The sequence below is a fragment of the Pagrus pagrus genome, assembly GCF_965226575.1.
Source record: "Pagrus pagrus genome assembly, chromosome: 8".
In the NCBI taxonomy this organism is placed as follows: Eukaryota; Metazoa; Chordata; class Actinopteri; order Spariformes; family Sparidae; genus Pagrus; species Pagrus pagrus.
The window spans coordinates 6,882,712-6,901,476 of record NC_140192.1 but is presented as its reverse complement, the minus strand read 5'-3'; the positions used below and the strand labels follow the sequence as shown (position 1 = coordinate 6,901,476).

Below are 18,765 nucleotides of genomic sequence, written 5' to 3'. Positions count from 1 at the left end.
CTGTGGTACCTTGAGGATCTTGTAGGCACTGCTCATGCTGGTGACTTTGTGGTTGGCGTGGGATCCTCCCAGCTTACACAAGTGACACACGGGTCGTCTGCAGACCTCACAGTACATGTTCACCTTCTCCATCTCGTGCTCTGGACACATGAGAACCTGAGACAGAACGACAAAGAGTTAAAATCACAGACAACATACACAAAGATGCATATATACACACTTCACTGTATACACACTACAGTGATCAAAAACTAGCTGAAGTGAAACAGGAAGATGACCTTCACTGGAAACAAAAAAAAACATCTAGCCAGCTCTCTGCGGTTCGTTTCCTGTGACTTAAAATAGAGTTTGAATCAGCGCTCTTTTTTACTGCCAAGATCCTCATCTGAATTGATCAAGACAGCAGTTAGCCGTTTGATCACCAAAGGGAGTTGGAAAGAGAAATTTTGTGATAAATCCAGTAACTCAAGTTTCCAACAAGACTCATGAAAGTACTTTAAAACCAATGAATCAGAGTCACAGGAGGGGAGACGTAGAGAAAAGTGTGATGTGATTGCGTTCACCTTCTGACTCATCGTCGTCATCTGATTCCTTATGAAACATTTCCAATATTTAACCATTTACAGACTGAACAAGGTCAAATCTATACATGCTTGTCTCCATTTCTGATTCATGTGACAACTTATCTTCCAAGAGATGTTCATAGTCCACCTGAAAGAAACCCTTGAGGTAAAAACAGCCAATAGGGAAGAGATGGTACTTGCCTTGGGCCTAAAATTCGTGGTGGGACCAACATACTCATGCTGAGCTTTGGGGGTGCCCCAGGGGTGGTGCAGCTTGAAGCACTCGTTACAGTAGCTGGCCTTGCAGTCCATGCAGCTCTTCGTGGCCTCCTGCAGCTGCGGAGGCTTGCAGATGTTACACATGATTGCGATGGCCGCGCGGGCGGCCTGGCGGTAGCGCTCGACAATGCTCTCCAGGGTGAAGTTACGGAACAGCATGCTGATGCCGCGCTCGCCGAGGTCGATGTCGTGCTGACAGCCGGGGCACGGGATGGTCGTGACCCGGGGAGTCACAGAGCCTCTGCGCCACCCCGGGGAGGAGATGGAGCCTGGGGGAGAGCGGAGGAAGAACAAGTGAGAAAAGATCATGTGTAATATGGATTCGCAGCCTTGGATCACCCAGTTTCCACTCTTGTCTGAGGCCCTATTTCTTAAACAACAATGCCTTTCTATTCCAAATCACACTGAAGGGATACTTTAGAGTCAAATAAGGGCTTTGAAAAATGTGAGCCCGGTTTGTGTTCAACTGATTCTGGGCTGATATTCACAAAAAGCGGCATTACATCATCTACAAGACTTGCCAAGTATGATCTTACGGCAAAAATGCCTTTGATAGTTGATAATGCCTTCACAAATAGGGCCTCAGTGTGTCTCCCTTTTCGCTGTATTTCCACAATGACCACTACTCCACACAGACATGGAGCTTTCACATCAATACAGGCAGTTTTATTGAGCAGTTGTCATTCAGGGAAAAAAGTCCAGGGAGTTTTCCAAGAGGACTGGGGCAGATTTTGGAAAGTGATGGGATGCAGGATAGTCATGGGGAGGATGGCATCCTTGGAGCTTAGAGATTTACAATGCAGGTCAGTCAACATTACCACAGGAGTGAGGAGTATTTAAGTGCTTTTAATGCTCTGGACAAACGGAAATAATTTAAATTTCCCTAAAATGAGTGATCAAGAAAATAAAAATATGACGACCATTTTCAAATCAAGCAATGTAACTTAACCAAAAGCTTTGAATCAAAAATGTCCTGCAATTGAACCTTAATAATGTCCAGTTCAATGCATCAACACGACAACAAAGCTCCTCTTAAAGCAACACAGCTTTCAAGAGTTTCTCACGATATTGTGCTTGTTACCGATGCAGCCGCATCGTAACAAGGCAGTACACACAGTAAAGGAGTTGTTACACAAGGTCACATCACAGGTGCAAGCAATGGGGGGGGGCACAAAACACAAGTTACCACACACTCGTATGAAGCCAGCAAACTGAGGTCACTACACAGCAAATCAAAAATACAGAAATATTGCTTCACGTTTTTGGGGGACAGGGGAAGCGAGGAGTGCTGGATTTATCTCAGTATGCAAGCCAGAATTTCCACTTCGTTTCCGAGGACCTGGAAATTAAATCAAACACTCCTCAGGTAAGCGAAAAATAGGAAAACTAGTTCAAAACAGCAGTTTTGCAAAGTAAAAAAGGTGCAGCTGAGGGAAAAGCAGTGGCAGAACAGCAAACAGATAAACTATGTGATACAGGATGTGTAGCCGTGTGCATGCCGTGTAACGTGAGCTGAACTAGAGACTGTGACAGGGCGAGACAGTTTACTGCCCGGAGGCCAAGTCTGTCTGCGATCCAACTACTAACTGAAACTACTGAGCTTTGTTTGCCACACATCAGTTACCCTTCCTACCTGATTTCATATGACAAAAAAGGCGAACTTAACATTGTGGTGTGACAAAACGATGAGAAACTCAGTCTGACGATGGTCATGAAGGTGACACTGCCTTGTTAGGACAAGTAAAGTCACCGGATGAGAGAAGAAATCATAAATCAAACCAATGAATGATCCTGCAAAAGACAGCAAGAGCGTGTACGTGTGTCTTTATTCATGTGAATCAACATGCATGTTGGGACGCTGCACATTGACTCTCTGGTCAGGTCAGCAGGTGCGAGCCAACACGAAGCAGACAGGAGACGCCTGCAGCAAAGTGTGTACTTGTGTGTTTGTGTGCCGATTTGTGGATCTGCAGAGTCGAAGGCAGAAACTGACGAGTCATTGCAGAGCAAACAGGGCTCGTTTTCTTTTCCTCTGCCACATCAATCTGTGTCTGTAAATGTGTGCGTTTTTATGCTCTTCAGTCACGACTGAGGCAGAATCTGCATATTTAACTGAATACTTTTAAAAATCAGGGATAGTTTCAATTCATTTTTCATGTCTAATACAAGTAAAAATCTGTTTTAGGCTTGTTGAATGTTGCTGTACTGACATTTTGTTCTGACAGTGGCTGTCATATATGATCAACTGCAGTTTGTGTAATAGTTTAACAATAAATAGAAAACGTAGGAAATGTTCCCGAGTTTCTAAAGGCCATATATACAATTCTGAATCGAAGTTAAGCCATTCGCCGAAAGTGCAACTAAACATCATCATTGGTTGCACCAGTGCGCCTGAAATGTAGCACATCTGCAGACTGGGTGTGTAGATAGTTGCCTTTGAGCAAATAACAGCCTATAAACATATTTTCTGTAGATTATTTTGTCAGTTTATAGCAGGATCTCTTTCATTTCTTCTTTAAAATTCATTATTGGGTGCACCTAAATAAAAAAGTAGATGCCCCAGTGCAAAAAGTTGGTCTGGAGCTCTGAAAACAGCCAAGTGAGGTTTGAACTTACTTCTTATTTTCTCCTGATTTCCTTCTTTAAAAGTAATATTGTTCTTATTAATGAGAGCACTGATTCATTGTTTGCTGTACTTCTATTGAATTTCCAAGTAGCTCCTATAATCGACTCATCTTGGGAGATCTTAAAAACGTTCACTGAGCATGTCAAACAACCGGCCAACAAATCTAGCCTTCGGTCTTGTTTTACTTGGCCGCCAACCTGACGCTTCTCAACTCACCGTGCCCAAAATGATTACAAGTCGGTTAAAACAGGTCTGTGTTCTTACTAACTGTTTATCAAACACTAATGACTGTCAAGTGAAGTCTAACAGCACCCTAAAGGCACACACACGTCAGTCAGTACAAGACAGTTAAGAATCTCAGCGTGTCCGAACATATTGCGTTTAACTCAGAAACAACAGACGCTAACAGTTTTGCCCGCTCAATAAGGCGGCTTCACTCGCCTACATGTTTTACGAAATGAATGCAAAGCTGAGGTAGTGTACAGAGACACACACACACACACACTCACACTGGGGGTCCGGGACACACACACACACATACACACATTCCTGTCCTACTTCAACTCCTAGGAAACATCCTCACCCCTTTCTCACTAATTTCAGTCTTTCAATTCCTTTTTGTCACTTGCCAAACTCCCCGTCGTGGACTCTACCTCCCTTCGGCTGTCGTCTCTTCTACTTTACTCCTCTTTAAGGCGGCCTCCTCGTATGATGACTCATCATCGCTGTTCCCCTTTCCTTTCATTCATCTGTTCCTAACCTACGCAACCAAAGTTCAAAAATCAAATGCCTTCATCTGGATTTTAATCATTCATGCTCAGTAGACATTTTTAAGAGTCACTGCCTTTTAATTTCAGCTGGTATCTCCTAATATTAAAGTACAGTAACAGTAAAGTTATTCAGTAAAAATCCATTTTTGTCCCTATCCGGTGTTGTGAGTTTGTATGGTCGTGTTGACAGGGCTAACGTAGACCAAGTAGAGAAAAAGGTAGAACCAAACTAGGGTTTCACAGGGGTTCTAGTAGTACTGTACTCACTACTACAGCTAGTGTAAACACGGAGGCCGCGTCTACCTCGACTTCCAAACGACCTTCGCACTGTGGCTGCAAGCAATGAACAGAGAAGTGAGGTGAGACCAACAAGAAAAATGAAACAGTAACGTGAAGTAGTGACGTGTGAAACCACTTATTGTTTTAATAAACAACATGACATTGGAGAAACAAAGCCAAAACCAAAGCAAAGTGGATGAAAACTTGTTAAAGAAAATGCAGTTCAGAGTGAAATATAAAAGAGATTGTTAAAAATATACATACAGGATGTGAACAGTTATTAAAAGCACAATTAACTCTTGATTTGTGCACACAGTCGATAGTTGAGCACAAACCCACACAACTAAAACAGAATTTGACAACTGTTTGAGAATAACATGTCTGAAGTGTAGTCACACCTTCAGCCTGAGGTCTTTATAAATTAATGAACGCCGAAATTTGCCATTTTGGGAAATACACTTATTCGCGTCCTTGATGAGTTAGAGTCAGTTGTGTCTTTGAGCTAAATATGAAGCTTTTGTAGGCTAACATTATAGATTAATCAAGCAAGATACAGACCGTAGACCAAGACTGGGGCTGAAGCTGTGTGTCAGGGAGCGGCCCTGACACACACTCTTTCAGGATGCATCTTGTAGTCTTATCTAGCAATCATGTGCATAGTTGTGGCCATTTTACAGGGCTCCTGTTTGAAAGTGAGTCACCTGGAACCATTGTAAGGAGCTCACGGAGCTAGCATTAGCTTAATTATCTAACTACAGCCCATAGCAACTGGTGTGATTTGTGTGAAATGGCCAGAATTCGAAAGTAACGCCAAAACTATACGGGGGCAACAAACACGTTTACAGCAGCTAGCTACTCTTTGCTGTTAGCAAGTAGCTCAGTTAGCCGTGGTCCGCTTGGCTCAGCCAAGCCAGGCTCAGCCGCTAGTATAGCACGCCTACTTCACACAACCTCATCACTGTTGTCTCTCCACACTCTGCTGCTAATGCTAGTTCCTTTGTTTTTACATTTTAATCTTTAAATTTGGCCATATCTTATTGCCTATTTAATGATATATTACATGGTACTCCTTTTGAAATGAGCCATCTGGAAACACTAAAAACTCAGATGGAGATGTGAACTGCCTATGTTGCATGAGAGCAGAAAGATTGACAGGTAGGCTATAGCAATATAAGCTTAGCCGACCGTTTTCCTGGCTGTAGCTAAGCATTTAGCATGCATACACAGCTGTTGAAGACAGATACTAATGCGAATATTTCCCAACATGTCAAACTCTTCCTTTGAGAGCACTTATACCAACTTTAAAGTGCACCTGTCATGAGTTAGCTGTTGAACATAAATGCATCATGCTGTTTGAGATCCAGTAACATAAAAAAAAAAACATGAAGTTGAGGAACAATGCTGATGAAGTTTTAGTGACCGCCTTCCTCTGTCCAAACACAACAGGCTGGTCCCGGCTGCACACTGATAAATATAGCCTTAAGTCTTCCCTTTCTCTCCCTTCACCTAATCCCTCATTCATTCCTTACAGGCAGGTTGCTTCACCATGGCTACCAGCGATCTGATCACCCGGGCCGGCGTTGGAGGCGTTTGGCAGAAATACTCGGGAGTTAATGTTCTCATATTTCGAGGGCTTCTTGAATATTCGAAACACACGGAGAATTTAAATGTTACGTAATCTGCTGATTAAATGCACTTAACACGGGAACGACCTGCCACAATAATCCCCCAGGGAATTCCAGGAACTTGTGAATAGTTCGTGTCGACTAATTTAATTTAGCGTTATTTTATGGAAGAGGTGCAGCTAAAATTAAATGTGAATTAAATCGAGTTTTAAAATGGACTTTCGAACAATGTGCATCAATTCACCAATCAGTCAGATTGAGAATATAAGAATAACAGAGGCTTGTGCACACACAGGCGTGACATTTGTTTACTCAAAGGCAGGATTTGATTATTCCCTACGTCAACAGATGCAGTCCTGCCAGTGAAGAATGAACTCATTCAGGTTGAAAGGGGGGAGTCTGAATGAAGGAGGCTGTGTTTGGGAGCCCGGTCTCAGTGGTTTTGAACAGTGAATGGCTGAATAGCTCCCAAAAAAGTTCACCTCACTGTACCTCTGGGGATCTTTTGAGCTCTGGTCCTCTGGTTTAGATTCTCAGCGTTGCTCCGAGGATACTTGGCACTCAGTTTCACGTAAAACAGTCCATTGATTCAAAACATATTAACCATTCTGTTTCAGGGAAATCACTTGCTGTGTCGCACATCCATACTACACACATGAAGTGTACAGAGTATGAACAAAGTACACTGTTTTTTCAGCTAGCATACAAGAAATTATACGATACTTCAACCATCAGAAGACTTGTTTTGCTTTCTGAAGTGTTCCTGGAGCTCATTTTAAAATCACCATCCACAATTAGCTCCATTTTGTTTTTCAGCTGCGATCAGCTTCTTCATTTCCTTTCTGCACACACTGCAAAGTCATGTGTTTTCACCACATACTCAAAAGCTGATTAGAGTAAGTGAGTAGTATGGATTTGAGACTCAGCTACTGAATATGCATTAGTGTTTACTTCCAGCACAAACCTACAGAATAAGTAGCATTTTCAATCCAAGTGATATTTATATCCCGAGTTGTGTCCCAATTCCATACTAACTACATACAGGAACCATAAACAGTGTCATACTGTACAGCATTTGCAGTAAGTAGTCAACAGTAAACTAAAAATAGCTGATGTTTTTAAGAGTCGGTGTGTCCGACTGTCGATAAAATAAATCTAAAAATGAACTACTTTGGCTCTGACGCAGCATCCTTCTCCGTCTCTAGTCACAGTTGTCTCACTTAATGTTCAACCCACAACAATATCTGATTTTGTGCTTTCTTTGCAGATGATAAGACCGGTCAGCGACAGCGGGGTCACACACTACCAGTTGGGTTTGTGCGCTGATTTTGAGTGAAAATACAATAAAGAAGAAAAAGATATGAGAGGATGGATACGGATGCAGAGGCAGCAATGAAATCGTGAAGCTGCCTGCTCTAATTTTGTTACAAAAAGGCATCTGCCCTGATGTACTTTATTTTGTCACTTTTCCAGTATGAGCTATAGATACTCAAATCTTAGCATTGGGCTTACAGTTAGTATGTAGTATTGATGCTGGACACAACTCTGGTTTTGTCGACAAGACTGGACAAGAGTGCAAATGAGACGACATCTGTATGTAAATGGCTCGTAGCCCAGAGCTCTCAAAAGGCAGAAAGGCAGCCTTGTGTCCCATTGTGCTGCTTTCGAGGCTTAGACATTGACCTGCTCGGGCTCGGCTGCAGCGGCGCCGTGTGTTTAGCAGAGAACGCAAAAATATTGTGACAAGTTAATTCAGCTACCTGCACCCACCCACCTACCCACCCGTCCTCCTCCTCCTCCAGCTCAGCTTGGTTTTAAGAGTTTAAAAAGCCTTAAAGGAGCTTACAGATGTGCTCTGTTCGCTCGCGTACATACCACACATAACGCAAAACACATATGCCTCTACATCCGATTAAAAAGGTGGGGTGAAAATGATAGCTGAAACATTTCCAGATGAATACACGAGCCCTCGCGTGATTGGAAGGGGATGTTTGATGCCCCTGGGCCATTAGAGGCAGACGGTGAAGACAATTAGGGGCTTGAGAGAGCTTGTCAACATTTCTTTTCTCTCTGGGAGATAAAAACTACAGCTTGTCAGTTCCTCTGCTGTCTCTTTAATGAAGCCTGTAAAAGCAGACGGGATTAGAGAAAAAAGTGATGACTGACAATGTCGTGGCTGAGCGGTGAAATTATTAAATCATTTTTTAGGTTTGTTCTTTGCTTTATCTAGGACAAAGGAGGGAGGAGGGGAGGCGTCTGTGCCACATTAAAACACAGATATAACACAATACAATAATGCTTTGTCTCCATGGGCTTATTCAACATTAACCTTATATTTGCATTGGCTGAAAGTTTGCTTATTTGTTCTCCTACTCTTTCAGTAAGTTAGGTAATCAAATATGCCCGTCAGTTTCGATGTGTAACCACATATTTCCTTATTTGAGAAAAGCCTTTTGTCTTTTCCATGGAGGTAAAATCCCAGGCTGCAGCCACTGAAACCTGTTGAATGCAAAGTTATGGGAATCGGGAGAAAGACAATGTAACAGGAAGTTAGAACAACTGATTGGAAGATGGTGCAGATGCATTTCCCGTGCAGCCACCGCCTGGTTATTAGCCTCCATTAGCTCACATATCAACTCGCAACAGCAGCTCGAGCACTGCCCCTGCTAATGCCTCTATACACTGTTGTGAAATGTGAGACCCACCTCCCTACAGTAAAGCTGTACACAATAAAACCCCTCCTGTAAAAAGAACAAACTTATATCAACCTACAGAAAAATTTATATTTTGGTTCCTTACCCCGAGACCCACCTGATCTCACAAGCCTGTCAAGCCTCTCCATGGAGGGGGACGGCACCCTGGACCTGGGGCTGCCCGGCAGGGAGCACTCGGAGCCGGCGTCGAAGGAGTCCTCATGGTTGAGCATCAGCAGCTCCCTGACACACTTGTGGCAGACGCTGTGCTGGCAGGGCAGGATCAGCGGGTGGGTGAAGAGCTCCTTACAGATGGGGCAGATCAGCTCCCTCTCGATGTTTTTGATCGGGACCTGGCGATGGAGGCAGGATTTACTAAAGACACTTAACATTTAGGTTTTTTTACATGAAGTAGCATCTCAGCTGCTGCTGCTAGGGATCAGACGATAAAGATTTTGAGACGGGTCGTGATCAAAAACACCCACAACAAGCTGTTGAATTGCCTGTAACTGTGGCTGAAGGCCTGTAAGCACAAGTTAAATGAGACGTGTGTAAATGCCAACAGCCAGGAGCTCAGGAAGACCTTCTGATTAATGATTACTTATTTAAGATTGGGGGTAGACAGATTGTGGGGGCCGACATTTAGCATTTTTCTGATTAGAGCATAAAACACACGATTTAAAAACGCACCACTTTGGCTCTGATGCACGTTCGTAGTCACGACCAGTTACTCAATGTTCTGCCAACAACACCATCTGACTGGTTACACTTGACAACTAATGACTGATCGGCACTGGACGATCCAAATATGCAAAGTAATCAGTAACTAAAAGTAGCTGAAAGTAGAAGTTAGGTACCTCAAAATTGTACTTCAGTGCAGTACTTGAGTTATTTACATTCCTGACTGATTATTCTCAACTCAGTTTTTTTTGCAACTGGTCCCAATTATCTCTTATCGGTCTCCTTGACTACTAATAATCGTTTATCGCTACACTGACCCCTATTTAAGACTGTTTGCTTGTTTTCCACTAAAAACAGATGCATGTTCTGTCTGTGAAGCAATAAAAATGTCTGTTTCATGACAAAATGCGAGCTTAAAAAGAACATTTAGATGATTATCGGGACAATATTGTGAATATTTTCACACGGTGCCGTGTCTGCTGTAGCTGCTGCCATCGTTTAACAAGAAGATGAGGAGGAGCAGGAGTCTGAAATGAGCTCAGCAGCTTCAGGATACAGCTGATTCTGGAAACAATACCCTATTATTAGGACGTTGCAGATGCAGCTTTTGTCCGCGCTCAGGACAACATTAAGCTGTGAGTGAGGAAGGGAAATGTGGATTCAGGTAAGATTATTTTATTATTTTATTATCCTGCCTGGACTTTAACTTCACCCCTGACACAGTCCACGGTGACAGCCCAGCCACGCTCGTCTTTAGCATGTTTTCTGATGCATTACATAAGACAGGATTAAAGCTCGGCTAAATATAGACGAAACGGTGAAATACACGAGCTCACGTTTCAGACGAGGAGCAAACGTTTCGGCTGGCTCACGACTAGAAAAAACACAAAACTATAACAGTCCCTCCCATTTACTCCAGGTGCTGCGTTTAAAGACCCTGCCATTAAAAGCGAGCACAACTTTAATTAAAAAAAAGGAGATAAACGCCTCCACACGTGTGGAAACAAACCTCCCCCACCTCTCTCCAGGGAAGGATAGAGGAAGTTTTAAAACCGAGACAACGACTGAATGAACTCACACAGGACTGGCGGCGGGTTTACAGCTCTGCTAATTGTCGCCAACTTTTGTCTAACAATGTAGCAGAGACGCTACAGGTCCGAACAATGACGCGTCGGGAAGCGTCTCCATCATGAATCCCCCCCCCCTCCATTCACACTTACCGCAATTGTGCTGCTGCTACGCCGCATCTCTGCAGTCATGATGAGGCAGAAAATATCCGCCCAAGTGTGTCTGTGAGTGTGTGTGTGTGTGTGTGCAACAACAACACAACAATGTATCCAAAAAGATAGCGTTCAACTACTCGGCTCGGACGCCCCGTGCTGAAGATGCCGACAGACACGGCGGAGCGGATTTAAATAGTGAGTGACGCTGCGCGAGGAGGCAGAGCCGAGGGGTGAATCAGCAGGCGGCTCCAGCCACTGCTGCAGTGTGTGTGTGAGTGTGTGTGTGTGTGTGTGGAGGGGGGAGGAGAGAGAGACAGGAGGGGGAGTGTGTGTGTGTGTGTGTGTGTGTGTGGAGGGGGGAGGAGAGAGAGACAGGAGGGGGGAGTGTGTGAGAGAGAGAGACAGACAGAGGGGAGGGGAGGGGAGGGGAGGGGGGGTCTGATCTCCATAGGAACCACTGCTGCCTTCATGTGCAGCTCGTAAACTTTGACGGAAGTCATCAGTCCAACCTGGTTTGTCCACTCAAATCACAGGCACAGGTGAGACTCAGCACTGTCTACCTGCAGTTACATCTTCACTTATGGAGCATAGAGAGTAGCGATACTTACAGTGCAACATAAAAATAGTTAAAAAGTCCTGGATTCTTACTTAAAGGGGCACTGTGTAGTTTTGGAGAAGACATTCAAACTCCTGATTTTAGGATTTTAATGTTTATGACGTGAATGAGGTGATGAATTAATTACATTACTGTCAATAAAACTGCACCTTATCCTCTTGCACCTTACGTTCCACTTACCTTTACTCCTCCACACCTCAGCATTTTATTAACTACGTAAGCATTATGTAATTTATTAGTTGATTTACATCTTGTATTAAAGGTGCAGTATGCAACAATTTGCCACGTGTGGAATTAATACTCCAAACGAATAGTGGGGAAGCATATCAACAGAGTAACTGTTAACTGTTAGCTCAGTTAGCCGTGCAGCTAGCAGTCCGGACTGGGAACAACAAACGCCCACATCATAAGCTGCTCTGACACTCACACATGTGAAGTGAGGAGACAGGGACGTTGCGATTCAACTACTACGACGACAAAAATCATAGAAGAAGAGTGTTGTATCTGCAGATTGCATTGTTAGCAGCATAAAGTACAATTAATACACATGTAGCAGCGAAGACAAAGCATGTACAGCGTGTGTTTTATGATGAAGTGCAGGAGGTTGGCAGTGCGATTGACTTATAGTCCATTAGTCCATTAGTATCTGTATAGTTGTAGTATAAGTAGCATCCGCTCATTTAAATAAGGGCTGAAAGCGTCTGTTAACTGCGTCTTTCTTATTAATCAGATACATACGTTGTTTTTCATCTCGATCTAGTTGTTTTTAGTTTTAGTTTTATGTTTTTTAATGCAATATTAATGTTCTCTTAATGTCGTATTCTTAATGCATTTCTTTGCCTCTGTAAAGCACTTTGAATTGCTCTGTGTCTTAATGGTGCTATATAAATAAACATGCCTTTCCTTTGCATAGTCTAGTTGTAGTATTAAGCATCAGTCATTTAAATGTAAAGCTTTGAAGTTCTGCAGCGTCTCTGCACTGACTGCAGGCTCCTGTAGTGACCCTCACATAGTGTTTGTGTAGTTTATAAAGAGGTCTGTGTGAGCTATAACTTGTTCTCTTCACAGTCTCTACTAATGTCAGGGTCCCTCCTTTTATTTCCAGGGATTTATGATCTGCAGATTGCTTGCCGCAGTGGCTGTAAGGTCCATTTTATTGCACATTGGGGCCCCCTAGCAGGTCAACTGAACAATGTTTTGGTTAAACAAGAAAATGGACCATGTTACTGCTTGTTGGGACGGTTTGGGAGGGAGATTTCTTTTTGCAGCAGCACAGAATGAAGTGGATGAACTGTCTTTGGATTAATCTACTGGCTGGAGTGTGCACAGTCACTGAGAGCTGACTCAGTTGAGTCATTTGCTTTTCAAAAGCAAAACCATACAGACCGTGTCAGACCTTTGCAGCGCTGCAGTTTGAATCTCACTGAGGCAACAGAAGTTTCATCCACCTCTAGATTTTCCACCAACTTCTACCTTCTGTCACAGTTAAGTGTTTGACTTTGCATCCTGTAGGGACCCATGGGAGTCAAAACACAGAGGAGGGAACTGTCTGCCCTCTGACACATCCAAATGGTTGCATCATTTTCACAAGTATGTGATCTTTTTTCTCATTCTCAGAGCAAAGGGTTTCTTAAATTTTCACGGCATGCAACAAAACATTATAAAGGAAAACTTAATTTAACATTTATGTAACACTTAACTTAACAATATGTGATGCAAAGCCTGCTGAAGGGAACATGTCTGTACAGTTTCTTTGTTCTGTTCTGATGATGCAGCCTGCAGGAAGAGACTCAACCACTTATCTCTCACACTACCACCATTGTTACACACATACATTGTGTTTATATTAACCAGAATCTCAGTTTTGCTCATTCTTGCATCTCATTCTGACGCTACAAAGATATGAGCAAACCTTGTTACTCATTGTGCAAGACAGGCCTGATTACATTTAAAATTAAATATCACTGAATCCAGAAACTGTAGCTAGCCAGTGAGTCAGTCACTTGTGCAATCTGCTCTTTTTTTCTCATCAGCCACATGAAACACACACACACAGAGAGCTCATGCATGCATGGATGAATGTCAGAGACTGTGTGTGAGCAGGAGAGATGCATTTCAACACGTCAGAAAGAGTGAAATGGGTTAAAAGACCTCCTCCCTCTGCAGACACACACACACCTCAGTAACCCGGTAGCCCCGTCGCACCACACAGCTGCTGCCAAGTGTCCCACATATTGACATGAGTCTGTGATCTGCCTGCAGCACTATCTAACTACCAACACACTCGGCGACCGAAGCCTCCAATTAAACTCTTTATGTTAGGTTTTTTTTTCTTCTCTAAGAATAGAAGAGAAGCCCTAAGGCCAGGAAGCCTTGACACAGAATAAAGGAGGATATAATGGAGAATGTGTGGGTCTTTTCTGTGGGTCAGTCAGTCTTCTGTTCGCAGAAAAGGGTCTTTTGATATCTCAGATCTTTTTTAGAAATATCAGAGTTATTGGGGTGTATCACTACTTGATAATATCACAGGGTGTGTACAGGTATAAGACCCATAAATTTAAAAAAAAACACAATGTACAACACTGCATTTCTCTGCATTTGACCCATCCAAGAGGAGCAGTGGGTCCAGGGACCAACTCCAGATCTTAGCCTGCGTCCGGGTCAAGGGCAACGACTGGAGAATGAACCTAATGTACATGTTTTCTGACCTTTACAAGATAATTTCAGCCAAATTTAAGATTGATTTTTGGACAATTAATCTTATTCAAGCATTGCAAGGTAAGCATAAAGGTAATGGTAAGTATAAATACAACAAAGTGCAAGTATGAAATAAAAAGACAATAGGTCCAGTGGTAGGCTTAAATATATTGTGACAAAAAATATATTAAAGGATTGATAAATGAAATCAGAAATCCGGTTTCAAGGTTTGTGGCATTTAAGACCTCACAAATTCAAATTTTAGACAATTAAATGACTTTTCTGGCTTATTTAAGGCTTTTAAGACTTTATAAGGACATGCAGACTACCTGTATAATGCAAAAGACAGATAGATAGATAGATAGATAGATAGATAGATTACAATGGAGGCACACCTGAAATCGCCTACAATAGGTAGGTGTGGGTCCAGCTACAGGCCGTTCAATAGTCCTTTCATGCCTCTGCTCATGTCATCAGAATCAGGAGTACATTATAACAGGACTATGATGCAATGAATGGAAAGCGCTGGCACTAATGTGATTAAATGATAGTAGAATAAAACTGGCCAGTGGTTTGGCTTGTCATCCCTGTCCTCCGCCCCCCCTGACAGCCCTGCAGGCCGGCCCCGGCGCTGCTGCTGCTGCCGTCGGGAGCACGTTGACAGACAGACCGCTGCTGTCACAAGCGCCATAAATCATCCGGAGGGAGACTCACCTCGCCCCGCTCGATCCGCTCCACGATGCTGGCGAACTCCGTCATGTCCTCAGAGTCCGACATGGCTGCAGATGGAGATGGATGTACAGTAGATAGACCGGCCCAAAAAAAAAAAAGAGGGATGTTTAAAAAAAATAATAATGTAGAAAAAAAAACAGAGACAAAACAAGCAGCTGCGGATTAAAGAGCCGGGATCAGGCGCATCACAGCTTCACGGGGGAGGTGAGATAGCATCAGCAGGGAAGAGCCGCTCCTCAGACCTCCATCACCATCCTCTCTCCTCCCTCCCTCTCTGTGCAGGCTACAGTATACATGCGCCTGCTGCCCGCGAGAAGCCAATTTTCTGTGAGTTTGCCTCATCTTGAGGGGAAACCCCGCCCTCTCCTCTCCTCTCCTGTACCATCTCCCTCCTTCTCTCTCCACATCATCCCTCAGCGGCGATGTCTCGGCTCACAGAGCTCTTTGTATCCGCCTGCTCTGTCATCCATCAACCGGATTTATCTACCAATCGCCAGAAAACAATCATAATAATCCCAGCCTGAAGATTAAAGAGGGGGAGAGGGTGGTCTTAAATCTGTTAGAGCTGCGTTGAGTCAAGTTTTACGCATGGCCGGCAGCGCGCTCATGTGCGCATATGGTGCGTTATATGGACTCATTTCTTCTCACTGCGACCCAAATATGTGACTGCCGCTATTTCTGGACTCACAGTGGTTTGTTTCCTGTCGTTAAAGGTGCACTATGTAGTTTTTGGGGACGAGATTTGAATCAGAAGAGAGAGATCTTCATTGACTGTTTTTTTTAAAATGCCTAAACAAACTAAGTAAATAAATAAACTCTCTTTGTTTTCATGACTGAAACAACACAGTTTCATACTGTTTTACTTTGTTTACATGTGGCGGACCCTGCCACCTTTCCAGCATCAAACAGTTATGTTCCTCTGAGAGCAGCTTCTTTCTTCAGTTACAGAAAAAGTTAATATTTCTGAGTTTTTATGATGTAATTATGATAAAATTCTCAGTTTGAATTTCTTCTCCAAAACTACGTAATGCCCCTTTAAAGCTGGATTTTGGAGGAAGAGGAGAGGCTCTGATCTCCTGTGAGACGGACTCAAACAGAGACCTGTTTCATGCCCGAGCCGGAATGTGAGCCGACCGTGTGAGGCCGGATTAAGTTCGTGTTTTTAATTTTTCTGGCAGTGCCACTTGTTCCGCGTCACCAGATGGCCTCACGGCTTCATGCAGACATATTCCACCCCATTGAGCATGTGGAGGGGGACGAACTGGCAGACCGCCCCGGCGGAGCAAACGGTGCACGACAAAACTAATAACTAGTCGAGTATCTGACCACTGTTTCCACAAAACACTGAGATAATCACTGTTCACTGCGGTGGAGCAATGTGGGTTCATTTTGGACAGGCTGTCATCTCTGTGGTCGGATGGGAAATCTTGTTATAACCTTGAAATTGGGATAACAGTTGACAGTGGAAGGCATTAATGCATTTAAATCATACCAATGTTTTATAAGTAAGCTGTCATTAAAGGTGCAATATGTAAGAAATGACCACTGTCTAATTCAAAACAAATAGGAGGCAGCATATTGCTAGAGTAACCGCTAACAGCTGCCAACTGCAGCTGCCTTTAGCTGTGCAGCTAGCAGTGCGGACTGGGAGGAAGTGTTTGTGTTTACACTGCTAGCAGAGGAGCTTCAGAGCGTGACGAGTCTGGGCTAGCTGGTTAGCATGCTAACCTGATCATTTTCAAATATTTCCAGCTGATATTTTTACATATTGGACCTTTAGGGACAACTTGGGTTGCCAGGTTGTGAAAAACACTGATTCTACATGTGAGGCTTTGAGCCTCGTTTACATCAGCTAATGTCAGCTAACATGCTGCATTTTTCAATAGACTCTTGGGGTAAAGATGGGCCCAGTGATGACACTTGACTCGCCCCATGAAAAAGCCACATAACTGGACCACAGTCCCCTCTGCTTGACTGAATAATCAATAGAACGCATTGATTAGTGTGTTTTACTAAGTAGAATTGATTCAACTTAAATAACTGCACAGAAAACAGCTGTTGCGTAAGCGCATGTAAGATGACCCAAGGGCCTGTGGATCATTAGGAATGACTCATTCATTCACATGATGCAACGTGGTAAACAAGCTGTATTCTTTATATTTGTGTTGAAGCAACAGCTTCACTCAAGAAACAGGAAAACAGTCCTCTGTCCCCATGTGCCTGATAAATGAACTTGATAATGATGTTGGCGTCATTTTTTACTTTCTACACGTTCTTCCCCTCGGGCTCTCCTGCTCGGTGACAATATAGGGTTACGTAGCTCACTGAGGAGTGTGGTGCCACACAGGTATAAGTTGTCTGATGAACAGGGGGATCATAACCACACCCAAACTACAGCTGCGGCAGCTGGCTGTCGCGGAGCATCCCCTGACACTTTTAGTCTGGGTTGGGCTGTATTCACGGGGGGAAGAAAACACATCTCAAACCTCACTTTTCCTTTTGATTCGATTGCTTTCTAAACTTGGACGGATTGCAAATCATAAAACGTGTGATCAAGTGCCGTGTAAATTTTTAATAACCTCCGTATCCAGATTGGATATCAGAGTGCAAATAGGCCACATTTGTCTGGATCGAATTACATCATCAGCGCCAACAGTGAGGTCTGTGACTGTGCTATGCAGCTCCCAGGTGGGACTCTATATATGTGTGCTTGCATGTGTGCTCTGTATCCAGAGAAACTCCCCTTCCCCCAAGGCTTTTAGCTGTGGCTAACTCACTGACCTAGCAAAAGGACAGGAAAAAAAAAATAATCATCAGACTGTGTTACTCTAAAGCACAACTCGTCCACGTTGCAGTAGAATTAAAAGGCAAATTGGGGAAAATGCTGACCAGTTGTTGTCTTTGAAGGTAAAAATAGAGCAACAGCAGCTCTGAGTCATCCAGCCACACAGTCCACTGTGAGAGGAAATAAGGACTTTTATACAGAATCTCAGCTGGTGGATAATCATACAACACTCAAATGAGCGATGTCTTTTTTCTGCGATGAATGAAAAGTAAAAACCTCTCCTAACCTGAGAGAAAAGGGGTCATGATGCACGCTTTTCTTTTCTTTCTAGGTGCAGATCTGGATTAAGAGTTTGGTTTTGACAGTGAGGTTTACTGAATGATATTGGTGATCGCAGGACCTTTTGTTTAGCAACAACATCAGGCATAAAAAAACAAAACCTATTGGTCGGATTTCATATAAAAGTGCTGTGGATTGTCTTGGGTCCCTGGGTGATAAATCTCAATGTTTTTGGTGTCTCAGTGACCTGTTTTCACAGGGTCATCATCAGGATACATTTTCCATTTGTAACAAGATTGAGCAAGAAAAACAAAAAAAAACACAAGACTGCTCTTTGGACCAGCTGAGAGCACTTTCCACAAAAGGTAAACAGTCTCTTAGCGGCGCTCCATTTGTCACAATAAATGTTGGCAAAGTTTGTTTCTGACACCCACAGATGTGAAGCAACTTTACATGGTCTGGTTGGGTCAGGCCACTTGTTTAAGGTTAGGGAAAGATCATGATTTGGCTTCAAATACCTGGTTTTGTCGCCACAAGCACGGCTGAAAAAATCCTGACGTCTCATAAAAATTGTCAGCTGACAGCTTAGCAGCCATCTCTCACAGCTGAGACGCCACCGACAACCCCTCCACCTCTCCTGAGGGTGATACGACATGTATTGTACAAATGTAAACATGCTACGTTTAACACGGAAACATTTGAATGTATTGGTGGTTTGCATAAAACAAAGGTGCATTGCCTTTTAAATTTCTCAGCACATTCATGCGCCAGAGGGGATAAAATGGCCCCACAGCCTTCCACTTTTTGCCCGTCCACATGGACACGGGCATTTCTTGTAACAAAGCTTTTTTTAATGTATTTTGGCCTTTTGTAGGCAAGAAAGTCCCACACAAATAAACACACCACGACGAGAACAA

At 43.3% G+C, this 18,765-nt stretch overlaps 1 protein-coding gene across 6 annotated transcripts in view; it reads right to left on the bottom strand.

Moving 5' to 3' along the window:
* trim36 (tripartite motif containing 36) overlaps positions 1-15,406 on the bottom strand; it is a 33,114-nt gene extending 17,708 nt beyond the window's left edge. The window contains exons 1-5 of one of the 6 annotated variants that reach the window (XM_084360740.1): positions 14,767-15,406; positions 8,942-9,188; positions 4,506-4,571; positions 765-1,111; positions 10-156 (exon numbers count right to left, since the gene is read on the bottom strand). In XM_084360740.1, the coding sequence (XP_084216866.1) occupies positions 10-156; positions 765-1,111; positions 4,506-4,571; positions 8,942-9,188; positions 14,767-14,829 (870 nt within the window). In that variant the 5' untranslated portion in view covers positions 14,830-15,406. Of the gene's footprint in view, positions 1-9; positions 157-764; positions 1,112-4,505; positions 4,572-8,941; positions 9,189-10,736; positions 10,924-14,766 lie in introns of those variants that run through there. The other 5 variants (XM_084360741.1, XM_084360742.1, XM_084360743.1 and 2 more) reach the window with 5 other exon arrangements.
* Positions 15,407-18,765: the final 3,359 nt, after the last annotated feature.